This window comes from Aotus nancymaae, unplaced genomic scaffold (genome assembly GCF_030222135.1).
Source record: "Aotus nancymaae isolate 86718 unplaced genomic scaffold, 86718_ANA_hifiasm-v0.15.2.pri h1tg000011l, whole genome shotgun sequence".
NCBI classification, from domain to species: Eukaryota; Metazoa; Chordata; class Mammalia; order Primates; family Aotidae; genus Aotus; species Aotus nancymaae.
Genome location: NW_026988422.1, coordinates 13,740,415 through 13,755,920, shown reverse-complemented (window position 1 = coordinate 13,755,920; position 15,506 = coordinate 13,740,415). Strand labels below are relative to the sequence as shown.

The 15,506-nt window shown below is 37.6% G+C and overlaps 1 protein-coding gene across 3 annotated transcripts in view; it reads left to right on the top strand.

Annotated features, from left to right (window-relative positions):
- Positions 1-782: 782 nt before the first annotated feature.
- The window catches only part of BTLA (B and T lymphocyte associated), a 35,125-nt gene continuing 20,401 nt past the window's right edge, over positions 783-15,506 (top strand). For 2 of the 3 annotated variants that reach the window (XM_012464028.3, XM_064374612.1), the window contains exon 1: positions 783-1,354. In XM_012464028.3, coding sequence (XP_012319451.2) covers positions 1,267-1,354 — 88 coding nt within the window. In that variant the 5' untranslated portion in view covers positions 783-1,266. The remainder of the gene's footprint in view (positions 1,355-15,506) is intronic. The other variant, XM_064374613.1, reaches the window with a different exon arrangement.

Genomic DNA, 15,506 nt, shown 5'->3' with positions numbered 1-15,506 from the left:
GGCTATGTGTAGTCTCTGTGTATTATACTATATTATAGGACCAACACTGAAGGTGAATGTGAGGAAATTGTAATACTGGCTGAATGCATTCTTTAAAATCAGCAGTAGCAACTCATTCATCATTTATCTCCAACCATAGCACATTGTCTATTTGAATCAATAAATATGTGATAACTGTTTTTTAATTTTATGTACTCAAAACCACTGAAGTTTGGCCTTGGAAAAAAATCATCAGTATCTGAGGAAAAAACTTACATAATCGACTTCTGTCAATGACCACAAATGCCACAAATCTGGATCTCTCATTTGGAGTCTCATTGCAGGTGAATTTGATTAGCTCCTATGACCATAAGCTAAGCTAGTTATTACAAGTGGTTGTGGAGAAAATAGCCCTATGGTGGCCTGTGCCATCTGATCTTGAACTTTTCCATTTCTTCCTTTACGGTTTCTATTCTACTTCATTAAGACAACATAAAATGGAAATTTCCTTTAATTGATATTCAAGATCTCCTTTAGATTAGAACTTTATTTTCTAGAGAGAACATGTAGCCAATATTAATGATGATCTTGTTCCATTGCTATGTATCCACAGATTAAAGACGGCTGTTCTTCCTTTTTCTGTTAAGGAAGTGCTTCCTGTCACTCATTTTCTCCATAACCTCAGATAAGTCTTCACTGGTTTAATGACAATAGGCATCCTCATCTTACCGTGACAAGCACAGGAAAAAAAAAAACCTAAAATCTTTTACATAAAAGAAGTTTCGTAATCACAGGCTATCACAAAGCGGAAAGCGTATAGTTACCATTGATAGTTTTAACATAAATTTCCTGACTTTAATTTGATTAAAATCTCAAAGACTGCAACAATGTAAATTTCTTTAAAGTTTAATTGCTCATTTCACTTTGAGCACAGGAAAAACCTCAAGCTGGGGCAAAAAGGTAGTAGAGCGGAAGGAGAAGTTAAGGACTGAGCTGCTTTGCAGATCAGTGTTTGAAAGTGAACAGCCAACCTAACAAGAAGCAAAAACCACAGAACAGAGTACCACATTGCCTTTCTGTTCACTTTGTTTCACAAAATCATCCAGGCTCTTCCTACGTTTCTCTCTTACCACCTTTCTCTCTGGCTCTTCTTCTTTTTTTTTTTTTTTTTTTTTAAATTTCACAGATGCCACTGGGGTAGGTAAACTGACCCAACTCTGCAGAACTCAGAGGACGAAGAGAAGACTTCTACTTGAGCAGTTTTTCCATCCCTGCTATGTGCAGGAAATGAAGACATTGCCTGCCATGCTTGGAATTGGGAAATTATTTTGGGTCTTCTTCCTAATCCCATATCTGGACATCTGGAGAATCCATGGTAAGGCACCTGCTTAGATTATTTCTGGTTTTATTTCTCAGGGAGGCTTGGAGGCAACATTTTTCCTTGCTGAACTTAGTCCGGTGTAATGTTTGTGCTAAGTGGGTAATCATAGATAAAACCAAGCAGTTACATTTGCTTACCGAAGGCATCATAGAGCATAAACCAAGTTAGAACATAGTATTCACCTGCCTAAAACATAGGCATTGCATCCATAGCTTGGGTAACTTTCTTAAAAAAACAGGTTGATGGTAAGAAAAGAGAACTGAGTAGATGTTATAAATAGTTAAGTACAAATCTATCACTACTTCTTGCAAAAATGCTCTGGCTGCCCTACTGATGATGAATAGATAGCTCGTTCTTTCTAAACTGAGTGCAGTAGAATGTTGCAGTGCTCAGTTGGGTAGGACAGATGTTGGAGTTACTCTCAAATAATATTGTCTCTAAATAAAATCTCTATACTTGCTTCAGTGGGGTGTATGCCTTGAGAATACCGATTGAGAAAAGTCACTTGCTACCTTATATTGACATAGGAACCCACATATCATCAAGAGGGAAAGCCTATGAGTAGCTCATCAAAAGCTTCTGATTTTTCAGGGTTTATTTATATTTTATTTTTTTGAAACAGAGTTTTGCTCTTGTCACCTAGGCTGGAGTGCAGTGGCGTGATCTTGACTCACTGCAACCTCCACCTCCAGGGTTCAAGCTATTCTCCTACATCAGCCTCTGGAGTAGCTGGGATTACAGGCACCTGCCACCATGCCCAGCTAATTTTTGTTTTTAGTAGAGATGGGGTTTCACCATGTTGGGCAGGCTGGTCTCGAACTCCTGACCCCAAGTGATCCACCTGCCTCAGGCTCCCAAAGTGCTGGGATCACAGGCGTAAGCCACCGCACCCAGTAATTTTTCAGGTTTTAAATATTCTATCTTATTATACCCACAAGCACGCATTTATCAGTTTGTGTATTGCAATTTTAAATTAGAAAATCTGGTCACTGAGGTTCTATGGAAAGTCCATCTGTAATTTTAAACTGTATAGTTTGGAATTTGTCTCTATGATGCCAGGATGCCACACAACCAAGTGCAAAGTAAAAAAATCCTTAGCTACCCAATCATTTTTATGTTTGCAAGTATCTAGTATTAAGTCGACTAGGTGCTTAGATGGTTAGCTGAATTTTTCACCTTCCATCAGATGCCTGTAGTCACATAGCTACAACTAGAGTCAAATTATTAAACAGAATTCATCTCCATTTGAAGGATACATAAACTACTCTCTGTGAAATTAAGACCAATGAGTTTCAGGACTAAACTGCGTTGAGGGTGGGGTATGACATTTATTAATGTGCAATCTGGTGTTTGCAAAAGTGAACCTGGATATTAGAACTGGGTTAATTTACTTGCTCCGCCACTTACTGTATGGTCTTGATTTAGTCTCTTCTCTCATCTTTAGTTTCCTCACTTGTACAATTGAGATAATAATTGTACCTAAATGATGGGGCCACTATGAAGACTGCAAATGCAATAGTATGGGTAAAGTGTCTAGCTTAGTAAGTGTACATATTTAAAGCTCGAAAAATGTTAGTGGTATTTTTCCTATATTATTTTCACCAAGCAACCTCCATGTAATTAAATAAGAAGTATGTTTTAACATTATTTTTTAAAGTATTTGAGTTTTTAAAGTTAAAAATAAATAAGTACAATATATTTTGCAATATATTTAGCCCAAAATATAATGAATCAAATTATTCAGAAAACGAAAAGCAGCCAAGAGCCGTGGCTCACACCGGTAATCCCAGCACTTTGGGAGGCTAAGACAGGTGGATCACCTGAGTTCAAGAGTTTAAGACCAGACTGGCCAACATGGTGAACCCTGTCTCTAATAAAAATACAAAAATTAGCTGGGTGTGGTGGGGAGTGCCTGTAATCCTAGCTACTCGGGAGGCCAAGGCAGGAGAATAGCTTGAACCCAGGCAGGAGGTGAGGCTTCAGTGAACCAAGATCACACCACTGCACTCAAAAAAAAAAAAAAAGAAAGAAAGAAAGAAAGAAAGACTTGAATGAAGTGCTGGTCAGATAGCTTATATACCAGTTGATATAATGGATTGCAGCATCAGTTGCATTAAATTGGGGCTATAGGTTGAGAGAAGGAACATTTGGTGAAATTTGTTCTTCCAGGCAGAGCTGATGGCTCCATTTCTTAAAACCACATTAATTACTTTCTATCTTGGGGATTTCCTGAGATTTACTTAATTGCTGAGTTCTTTACAGTAACACATTTTCACAGTGTTTAAAGGTAATCTTTGACGATTTTCCCCCTACTTCAAAGCAATGTGAGATCCATGTCCTTGTTCCTAGGAGTAAGGCTGCATCTATAATAAGGCTGGAAAAAATGTGACATTCTTTACAAACTACCTGTTTAAGGTCCTCCTTTATTATAAAATTATGCTTGCTTACTTTTTGTATTTCTCCAAAAAATTGAAGAAACTTGCCCCTGAGTGCATGGCATACAATTTCTGTCCTGATAGAAGAAATAAAAATGTCAACACCTTCCCTTCATGGGCAGATCATACTGGCAAGAACTAGACTGCAAGTGGAAGTGTCTCTGTCCATTGCTTGGCCTGTCGTCCTGGACCATTTGTCTGAGGCTGCCCTAGACCCTAGTTCAGTTGAGGATAACCAAGGATTCTACCTTTAGGCAGGCAGGAACACTGCAGTTAATGTCTGGGTATCACCTAGCACCATATATGATCCAGAATAAAGGCAGTTAGAACTCTTTGATTAATTACTGGTTATTGTGATTTTTTTAAAAAGCAATCTTAGTCTGGTTCAGTAAGGGAAGAACATCTGTATTCTGACTTTTCGAGTATACTGTGGTTAGAGCTATGTCTCCATTTTGGTCTGGCCTGTGTCATTTTTTCCTTTTATTATGATGGCCCAGTATGGTCCATGGATCAGCTTTTAAACACCATATTCCACATGCCATGCAGATTTTTTTGCTCTACCACAAACTGGCCATATCTTTGGGTCAAAAAAGACACACCGGGACAGATGGTGCTCTGCAATTGTCTATCGTTCCTTGAAGTTGAGGTTTTGTAGCACAGTATCTTTATAAAGCATATTTCTATGGCTTCAGCTATTTGTTCCTATTGAAATGTGCACATGGAGGAATGCTAGAGATAGAGCTGTCTTCTGCCAAGTGCCTATGTATTATTACAAAAATGCCTGCCACATATTAAATAAATATTTCGGAATGCATTCTGTGGTTACAGGACTTCTTGAATTAAAGCATGAACAGATTAACCCTGTGGTGATTGCAGCCTGGAATATACTTTCCAATCACAGAGAAGTTCTTTAATTTCTTGTTTCTTCCTCTGTCCTACTACCAAAGTTTCCTCTACTATAAAGTTGAAGTCAAAAGCTGTTTATCTTGCCTCATTGGGACTTTCCTACTTAATTTCCATTATTTGTGAGTTTCATTTCTATGTAGAGTTCAGAATTGAAAAAAAAAATGTTTACAGGCATTTTTAATCAGGTTCAAAAAATAAAATTAATGATTTTCTTTTTTCCTTGGAGAAGCTGTGTGGTATAGTGGCTAAGATCAGGGACTCTAGAGCCAGACTGCCTGGATTAGTATCCTATGTCTGCCATTTAATAGTTTTGTGACTATAAAGTCTCCGGTCCTCAGTTTCCTCATCTAAAAAAAAATGGGAGAATAATCTTATAAGATTGTTGTGACTATTAGGTGAATTAATTCTGTAAAACACTTAGAATAGTGCATGGTATGTCATTAAGTGATGTGTATATTTAGCTATTTTTTTTTTTTTAGTCCAACATTTCATTAGCTTAATAGTCTCATTAAAGTAACATTGGGTGACAACTGGGAATCAACCAGAAATAAAAATTTGGAGTTGACAAAAGTCTTCTCTAAATTACTCTTGATATTATTATCTACTCTTTTTTTTTCTTTATTTCTTCTAAAAAAAAAAAGGTGCAGATTTGTTACATAGATATACAAATGCCATGGTGGTTTGCGGAACCTATTGACCCACCCTGTGATTTCCCTTCCCTCCTCCCCACCCTCAACAGGCTCTGCTTTGTGTTGTTCCCCTCTCTGTATCCATACGTTCTTATTGTTCAGCTCCCACTTATGAGTCAGAACATGCAATGTTTGGTTTTCGGTTCCTATGCTAGTTTGCTGAGGATTATGGCTTCCTGCTTCATCCATGTGCCTGCAAAGGACATGATCTCTTCCCTTTTTATGGCCGCATAGTATTCCATGGTGTATATGTACCACATTTTCTTTTTCCAATCTATCATTGATGGGCATTTGGGTTGGTTCCATGTCTTTGCTATTGTAAATAGTGCTGCAATAAACATACCTGTGCATGTGTCTTTATAGTAGAATGATTTATATGCCTTTGGGTATATACCCAGTAATGGGATTGCTGGGTCAAATGGTATTTCTGATTCTAGATCCTTGAGGAATTGCCATACTGTCTTCCACAATGGTTGAACTGATTTATACTCCCATCAACAGTGTAAAAGCATTCCTAATTCTCCACAGCCTCACCAGCATCTATTGTTTCCTGACTTTTGAAAAATCACCATTCTGACTGGTGTGAGATGGTATTTCATTGTGGTTTTGATTTGCATTTCTCTGATGATCAGTGATGTTGAGCTTTTATTCTTATGTTTATTGGCCACATAAATGTCTTCTTTTGAGAAGTTTAGTTTAGGTCAGGTGCAGTGGCTCATGCCTGTTATCCCACCACTTTGGGAGGCTGAGGCAGGCAGATCATTTGAGATCAGAAGTTCAAGACCAATCTGGCCAACATGGTAAACCTTGTCTGTACTAAAAATAGAAAAATTAGCTGGACTTGGTGGTGCACACCTGTAATACCAGCTACTTTGGAGGCAGAGGCAGAATTGCATGATCCCAGGAGATGGAAGTTGCAATGAACCAAGATTGCACCACCACACTCCAGCTGGGTAACAGAGTGAGACTCTAACTCAGAAAAAAAAAAAAGAGAGAGAGAGAGAAGTGTCTGTTCATATCCTTTGCCCACTTTTTGATGGGGTTGTTTTTTTCTTATAAATTTATTTAAGTTCCTTGTAAATTCTGGATATTAGACCTTTTTTAGATGGGTAGATTACAAAAATTTTCTTCAATTCTGTAGGTTGCCTCTTCACTCTGATGATAGTTTCTTTTCTACGCAGAAGTTCTTCAGTTTAATTAGATCCTATTTGTTGATTTTGGCTTTTGTTGCAATTGCTTTTGGGGTTTTTGTCATGAAAACTTTGTGACAAAAACACCAAAAGCATTATCTATCTTATCCTCAGTCAACAAGGAATGCTAATAGTGTTTGAGAGTCATGCAGCTAGAGTTGTATTGTGTCAGTGAATTGTATCATATGAGATTTGCTTCACTTTTCTAATATTCTCCATTCTCTTGCCTCAAAATAGGCTCAATATTTTGTAGCTTTCTGGTATACTGTCATGGTTATGGGCCTGATTTACATGTTTATCTCTATGGAAGAAGTGGCTTGTGTACATGTGTCTCTGTGTGTGCATACAGAGGTGTCATTTTTAGTATGCACAGAATCTAAACATACATGATTTGAGATTCACTTAGAACAGAGTCCAGAAGAGTGTTAGATCAGTCCCAGGAAAACAGGTTTAGCTGGCAGAGCTCTTTAATTTCTCTTTTCTGCCTTCTTAACCATGTTCATCTTATAAACACAACCTGGAACTCACACACATCACAGATGGTCTATTATCCAGAAGTTGGCAGCAAGGGAGGCTGGGGCATTGAGATTTTTAGCTGGGGGGTTATGGCCCCGTTTCATTTTCCTCTATAATATTAAAAGATGGGAATTCATATTGGAGGACAATTAGCAAATTCTGTCCTCATACATATTGTCAAGTATCTTCAAGGGCTTTGAAAATGTCAATGAATCTCAGTGTGATCTCTGTGGTAGAATGTGTTAGAGATGTGAGGAAATATCTGGGAAGAAAGTAGAGATAGACTTTCCCTTTCCAGTCATAATACATAAGCCACACTTACTCTGAACGTCACAGAAGTCAATATTTAGAAATACTCATGTTGGTTTCTGATCAGAAGTCAGAGGTGTTCACTGATGCTACTGTCAACAGCTTCTAAGGTATGTTCTCTGCATTTGCTGCCCTGTGTTTCTTCCTGAAGTCCCTGTGACCAAGGTGGAAAATTTAGCCTATCTGAAGGACAGGGCCCATGTGTCACAGGCAATCAAAGTCTCTCTGGACCAGAGATATTCTCTGCATTGTCAACATAAATCATTGTTCTTTAGGACTCATTAAATTGGCTAAAAGCTTTTACTACTCAATAGCGATAATTACATGTTGACCAACTAAAACACCAGAAACTCATCCTTGTTTCATAGAATAGACAGGGCTCTAAGAAGTGGAATGCATATGAATCCTCTGGCCTAGAGAAGCAAAGTCAGTGACCGATAGGATAGAACTGTGAGGGGACATTTGTGACTTGGTAGAGATGTAATGAAGAAGTCCTGAAAGCAAGTGTAGAAAATTATCAAAGGACAAAGTTTCTTTCAATTTTCTAGTTTTGACCAAGGCAAGCCTATCTGGTTAATATATGTCTGTAGAATTTCCCCTCCCACATAAAAGAAGAACATGCTTATATTAGATATGCTGCGTTTCTTCTTTATATAAATTTTTTTTTGCCTGTTGTATATGCCGGTTATTGTGCACCACTGCTGATCCCTAGAATGGTTGTTGGGAGTAGTTTTTTACAGCAGAGCCTTCTGGGTTTCCATCTTGCCTTTACCACTCACAGGCTTTACAGCTCTGGACAGTGACTCAACTTCTGCGTCACTTCCCTAAATTCATACAATCAGAAAACATAATAACATCTGGTACTTATTGTTGTTGTTATGTGCCAAGCATAGTGCTAAGACCATTTCCTATATGTTCTGATTTACTTTCACAATAACCCTGCTGGATAAGAGCTTGTGCTTTGGAGTTAGCCAGGCCTAGGTTAAAGTCCTAGTCTTGACTCTTCCTCCCATCTGTTGATGACCTTGGGAAATTGGCTTATCTTCTCTAATACCCAGTTTCCTCAACTTGAAAATAAAGCCCATAATAGTAATTCCCTCATAAAATCATTGTGAGGGTCAAATGAAACAATACATATTTGGTATCTAAAACCGCCTGCCTCATAATAAGAACTTTGAAAATATAAGTCATATTTTTTTTCCTCCTGTTAAGACAGATCTAGGTTGGGTCTGCAGCATCTAGATAATGTGAGATGCAGCATATTTGTGGGTAAGTGGCAAAGAATGTGTAGCAGTGATTCTAGATGTGATCTACTAAATGTAACTTAAACTTTCCATTGGCCATCTGACCTCATGACCTCTAAAGATCTCTTCTTGTACTATTCTTAAATATCTCAAGGAGAGGAAATGACATGGGTACTTTGTAAGCTTGTTGAGTGTCAGAAAAAGCAATGACAAATACTAGAATGACTAATTTTAGACAAAACAAGTTCAGAATTATCCCAAATGTGATAAAACCAAGAGATATATGACTTAAAGTCTTAAATTGCTCAATATAACTACGTTGAAGAGCTCGATCTTCAAATTTACTTGCCAAATAGTCATATTACATTAACAATAGGAAATTCTAACTCTAGAATAAATTGCTTCAAAGTGTGTTAATACCATATGAAAGCAAACTTAAAGAAAGGTTTCATATATGAATATAAGAAGATATATTTTCGTAAGAAGGGGATTTTTAAAAGGAAATAATAATAAAAGATGATAGTGAAAATTCTCTCAATTTTCTTGTTTCATGCTTTCTTCTTTTTTTCAAAATAATGGGAATAAATATAAACTTATGCCGTGTATATTCTTGGCATTAATACTTTCCAGTTCCACTTTTGTGAAGGAAACTTTGCATTGTGGGTGTGTGGGCGTGTGTGTTTACACAGGGAGAAAATGGTTCTTCTTGTCTAAAGACCAATGTCAGGTAATATGCACAGAGAGTAAGTTAAATCTACTATTACATACTGCATCCTTGTCTGTGATCTGCATTACCTTAAATGTTGTTTTTCAGGTGAGATGTATGTAAATATACTTTCATTTCACATTAGGGACCGAGTGTCAGTCAGTTTTCATTGTACTCATGACAACAATCACAGGGTTTTCCTTAAAGTAACAATAGTCACTTTTATAGTAGAAGCTCTGATTTTAACGTGTGTTTGCATCATTCTTATTTAATTTTTCCCAGGTATTCCTCGCACTTCTGGGAATATCTGACTTACAAAGTGGGTTTATTTACCACAGAATTAAAGTAATAACTTCAATAGACACTACGTAATACATTACATGAGTATTTTCTACGTGAGGTGGAACTCCCCCACCCTAACCTCATGTCACCACATTTCTGATTTTGTGAGTGTCTGTCAGCTAGGTTTGATGAGAAAGCATACCATTTGGGTTTTCTGATGCCGCATGTGTGATTTTCCAAGGTGTGCAAGTCAATGTCCTCCCAAGATTTTTCTAGTGTGGTTCCATGGCTGCTATTGCTGTGTGGATTTTCCTGGACTATGTGCAAACCACTGCCTTAAGGAATCTCTAAACTCCAATTTGCAAGGGAAGATTTACAAGACAGATTATTTCCCTTTCCCCTGCTCTCTACCATTCCAGCCTTCTAAAGTAAGTCAAAACGTACCATCTGGAGGCCTTTTTGCTCCTGAGTGTAAAGACTTCGCTCCTTCTGTGGCCTCCCCAGCATGTGTCTGAAGTTTTTGTTTAATTGTTGTTTGCCTATGATAGTAACTTCTGATAGAAGCTAAAATCCCGGTTGATGTCACCGAAAATTATTGGTATATTAGACCTTTAGTAATCATTTTAGTTTCTCAAAAAATCATTAGTTTAATTTCTATCTTAAACTCTGACACTTTCTTAGCTCAAGTTAGGGCAATCTGCATTCATTACAGTCATTGATTTCTTTCAATGGTTGTAACCACTTTGAAGTTTCCATAAATTTGTAAGAATTTTTCAATGGAGATATAGTGAAGCTCAGGTGAGATTTTCCACATAATAATGGTTATAATAAAAATGTATGGTCTTTAAAAATAAGAAATAATAGTATTTCACAAAAGATTCATAATCACAACCCTCTTTTTTTTTTTTTTAAATGGCTAATTGGTTTCAAAAATTACCTACTCTCTTCAGCTCAGCAACTATACTTGCTCAGCTGGGAGTTACGAGACCATACAGTTGTTTGTGGCTGGCACTCCTTTCTGATTGGCTGGTCTGTGTAGTCTGTTTAGCCTCTCTCTAAGGGCTTAGCTGTCTCTGCTGTGCAGCCAGTACAACATAGAAACAATTAGAGCTGTGAACAGGGGATTATTTGCTCCATTAACATCTTTCTGTCCAGTCTCAGGGCACATCATACTTTCTCACCTTTATACTTAGTTCTAAGTCCAACTCCTCATGCAGAGACAGGTAACACACTGTCAAGGAAGTAGCAGACTACATAGAAGACAGAAACATGAGCACATATGTGATTATAAAGAGTGATGCATGTCACACAAAATTGCATCAGACATTTGCTAGGGAGTGGGGATATGAGGATACGGTGAGCTTGCATAAAGAAGCAGGGGCTAAATGCCATTTGACGAAGTCTAGACACCTTTCTGCAGGCAGTAGGGAGTCTCTAAAGGGTTTTAGCCAAGAAATCTTGTGATTGGATTTTAATTTTAAAAATGCAAATTGTAATAGTGATGTGGAGAATGTATTGAGGTGGAGGGAGGGCAACTAGGCCAAGTTTGGAATATAGAACACCACTGGTAGGCTGTGACAATAATCCACATGAAACAGAATGAGATTCAAATTAAGGCAGTGTCATGGAAAAAAAAATGCAAGACATTTTTTCATCCTGAATCCATCTAACTTGGTGGTTGATGGAATGGGACAGTGAAAAGGAAGGAGACTAAGATGGCTCCCCAGGTTCTAGCCAATGTGATTAGGTAGATGATGGTATTATACTGTGATAATGGGAGGAGGACCAAGTTTGCCTGGCAGTTGGCTTGGAGGAAGAAAGAGATTCATCCTCCCTCAAGAAGCCTTTTCTGATTGACCCAGCCAGAAAGACTATCTTCCTATTGGGGGATCTGAAAGCTCTGAGAGATTATATCATATCCAAGATAATAAAATAAAAATCTAATGGTAAAATTGAAAAGTGCCTCCTTTTTGTGCTAGAAACTGTCTCGTTACTAATGTGTCAGGAACAGTAGGATATCCACATTCATGGGTGTGAACGAGTGGGTCCATTGTCTGTACTGAATTTAAAAACTACTAAAAATTGATTTTCTTTTACTTATCACCATATACTAGCAAATCTGAACAATGTCAGAGGTGAAATATTTACCCTTAAAAATATTTTTGGTCTAAGTTCTAAATAATTACTATGGTTACTGTTGAGTTTTAATAACATATATGTAAACTTCAAATTAACACATTTGTAGTATATATCCTTTGACAAACAGTGCATTCTACTTGCAAGTTAACTCGGAGAGCTTCCCAGTTATAAAGCTGGCCTTGGACATATACAATTCATCTGCTTGTGTTCATTTTGAGAGTAAATTTCTAACGTCCAGATCACTCCAGTTTCCTCCAGGGACATTCTGTGTCCCCAGTCTCTGTGGTACTACATATTCTGGCCTTTCAACATTCAATTTTAAATAAATAATAATACCACAGAGAACGCTGAGACAAAGAAGCAGAACGGGAGCTTTTTCATTTTTGTCATTTGGTGCAAACTTCTTGAATTTTAATTTGTGTTTAAAATTCAAAACAGTGGAAAGGGTATAAATTATGATGTATAAAATTTTTGGCTTGGCAACTTGAATGCATAAAATGTTTTATTGATTAATATTTATACAATTGACATGTATTTTTTAAATGTTGTTTTAAAACTAAAGAAGAAATCAAGAAAATAAAACTTTACATTAGTGTTACAATTTAGTAGTTACCTAAATTGAATCTTTGCTGAATTTCAGTTTTAATACAATTCATTTATTAGTTATTGGACAATTATTTATCTAAACTATTATATCAGACTATAAAGAATCAAATTTCATACTGTTTAGGCGGATATAAAATTAATTGAATAAATACCTGTGCAGTTTTCCTTTTTTGTATTTTAATATTATTTTAAAAATATTTTTTAATTTGCATAGTTTTGTACATGAAGTTCAACACAAGAAAATATTCATCGTCTATATTTCTTTTCTGGCCATTTTATTACTTGTTTCATCTCATGATTATTTCTGAAAATATTTTTATGTATAGAGGAAGGGGTTGCTCAAAATGATGTACTCTGAACCTATAATATAATAGGTACCCTCTGATCTTGGAATATACATACCACTAGTGGTTTTGATAAATATTTTAAAAATGAAAGAATTCCTAAACCTATAGTGACTTAACAAGGGATATTTCATTATATAAACACCTGGCAGGGGGTTGAGGGGGAGTAGACATCTTTATTCTTTCACTGCATGTATTTATTTTAATTATTTTTAGCATTGAAAATTTCCTATCATCAGATATGAATGCTTGAGAAAAGCAGCAGGGATAGTAAGAGCAGGAATAAAAATAACTGACAGTTGGAGATTGAGTCACAGCCAAAAGTAACTGTGATAGTTATTCCTGTTCGGGAAATATTTATTTGATATGACAAACGTTTTGGGGATAGCTTTGTGTGTCCTGAGTATCATAAGATGGATATGCGTAATTCAGGGCAGGCAGAAAAGAGGTGTTAACAAGCCTGTCAGATGGACAATTAGAATTTTGCTATTTGTCTCAGCGGTTCATTCTTAACACTACAAACATCAGCGTTAGCCTCAGAGAGATAGGAAGTATTGTAATACCTTGTTTGTGCACAAAGGGAGTCTCTTGATTTTTTAATGCCTGTCTGCAAGCTTACATTCATCATCTGTTCATTCCTCCATTCGAAACAATTCCTGTGCCAGTCAGTTTGATTGTGAATGATCATTATCCTGCTGATAAGAATATTCAGGAACTGCAATGTTTCCATAATCCTGTTGTGAATCAGTGATGCCACCAACATAAAAAGCTAGCTCTTTTCTCCAGCCTTAACCTACGTTGTGCACTGCTCCCGAGCATAAATCACAAAAGACGGAACTTGAAGTGATGTCTTATTGTGCCACTAACATCAGGTGATAGCCCTTTGGTTAAATAGAAAGGTAATATATTGTAGTAGAAATAGAAATTGCAGGTTAGAAGTGGTTTCATAGTTTCAGTCACACATCGAGGGAGGTGAAGTTGTGTGTGTTGTGTGATCGGCGGATGGTGAGTTAGAACTTTCCTACCTTTGTAGTTCAAACCTTTCTTTCTTTCTTTCTTTTTTTTTTTGAGATGGAGCCTTGCTCTGTCGCCAGGCTGGACTGCAGTGGTGCGATCTTGGCTCACTGCCACCTCCACCTCCTGGGTTCAAGCGATTCTCCTGCCTCAACCTCCCAAGTAGCTGGGACTACAGGTGCGTGCCACCACGCTCAGCTAATTTTTTTGTATTTTTAGTAGAGACGAGGTTTCACCGAGTTAGCCAGGATGGTCTCGATCTCCTAACCTCGTGATCTGCCCGCCCTGGCCCCTCAAAGTGCTGGGATTAGAGGCGGGAACCACCACACGCGCCCCCTTTCATCTTATTTTGAAGAAATTGAGGACCAGCAAAACTGGGCAGCTTCTCAAACTTGCTCAGTGTGTTAACATTTGAAACAGACATGTTCAAATGAATAGCCTCATTTTTAGCAATTTCCATACCCTTTATAATTATCCCCCCAAAATTAGGCATTATATTTTCTCATGGTGGATAAGCAGTTTAAACTCCTGCCTAATGCTTATTCCATTTGTTCTGGAATAACCAGTGGTCTCCATGTCACTATGTCAGAAAACCATGATCCAGTAGTGTATCAATGATCTAAATCTATCATAAGATTCCTGGTCTCTAAGACTTTTCCATTCCATTTCCTCACTCTTAAAATACCTCCCCTGTCCCATGCACTGCTCTGATTGCCAAAGGGCTACTCCTTCACCCAGGTTCAGCTCAAGTCTAGCCTTTCCATGAAGTTAACCTTCTGTACACCCATGCAAAGATGCAAAGTTGTTTGTACGTTTTTTGTGGGTTTTTTTGTTTTGTTTTGTTTTGTTTTAAAAAAGCCTTACTCCATCGCCCAGGCTGGAGTGCAGTCGCGCGATCTCCACTCATTGTTACCTCCCCCGCCCAGGTTGAAGCGATTCTCCTGCCTCAGCCACCTGAGTAGCTGAGATTAGAAGGCCCACCACCACCACGCCCGGCTAATTTTTGTATTTTTAGTAAAGACGGGGTTTCACCATGTTGGCCAATCTTGTCTTAAACTCTTGACCTCAGGTGATCCACCCACCTCGGCCTCCCAAAGTGCTGGGATTACAGGCGTGAGCCACCGCGACCGTCCTTGTTTGTAGCTCTTTACAGTGTTACGTCACTCTCTCAATTGTCATTCATTTTTATTTCCCATTAGAAGCAGCTCCACAAATGCAGACATCCTGTCTGATTTATTCCTAGGCTTCCTAACGACCAGTATACGAACCTTCCTTTCAGCTCAGGTAAACTGAAAGAAATGACTTATCCAAGAAAATGAAAAGGGAAGTTAGGAGGCTTATTAACTTCAGGGAGAGGAACAGACTTCTGGAAACAAGAGTTTCACTTGGCCTTTCTGCCTCTGGCCTCCTTACTTTTTTGTCATAAGTCTAACCACATTCAGGTACATTTCCTTTTGGTAACATATTTAACCCTTTCTCTTCATTTTTTTGAAAACCTCATCCTTATAATTTACCTTTCGGCTTGTTTTCACTTTAGTTCTGAATTTTTGGAAGCAACTGAATCAAGAAGTCTTAAAGTGAACTTGTTTGAGGTGTCAAAGCAATTATAAATAAATAAATTGAGAGGTTCTACAAGTTTTCTGCGGGTCCTTTGTCTCACTCTGATTCCTGGAAATTTAAGTTTCTATTTTTCTGAGCAGGGATTAATGAGATGTGAGCAGGAAGGGTTTTTTAAGTAGGATGTGAGTGAAAGGTATGTTAGGTAT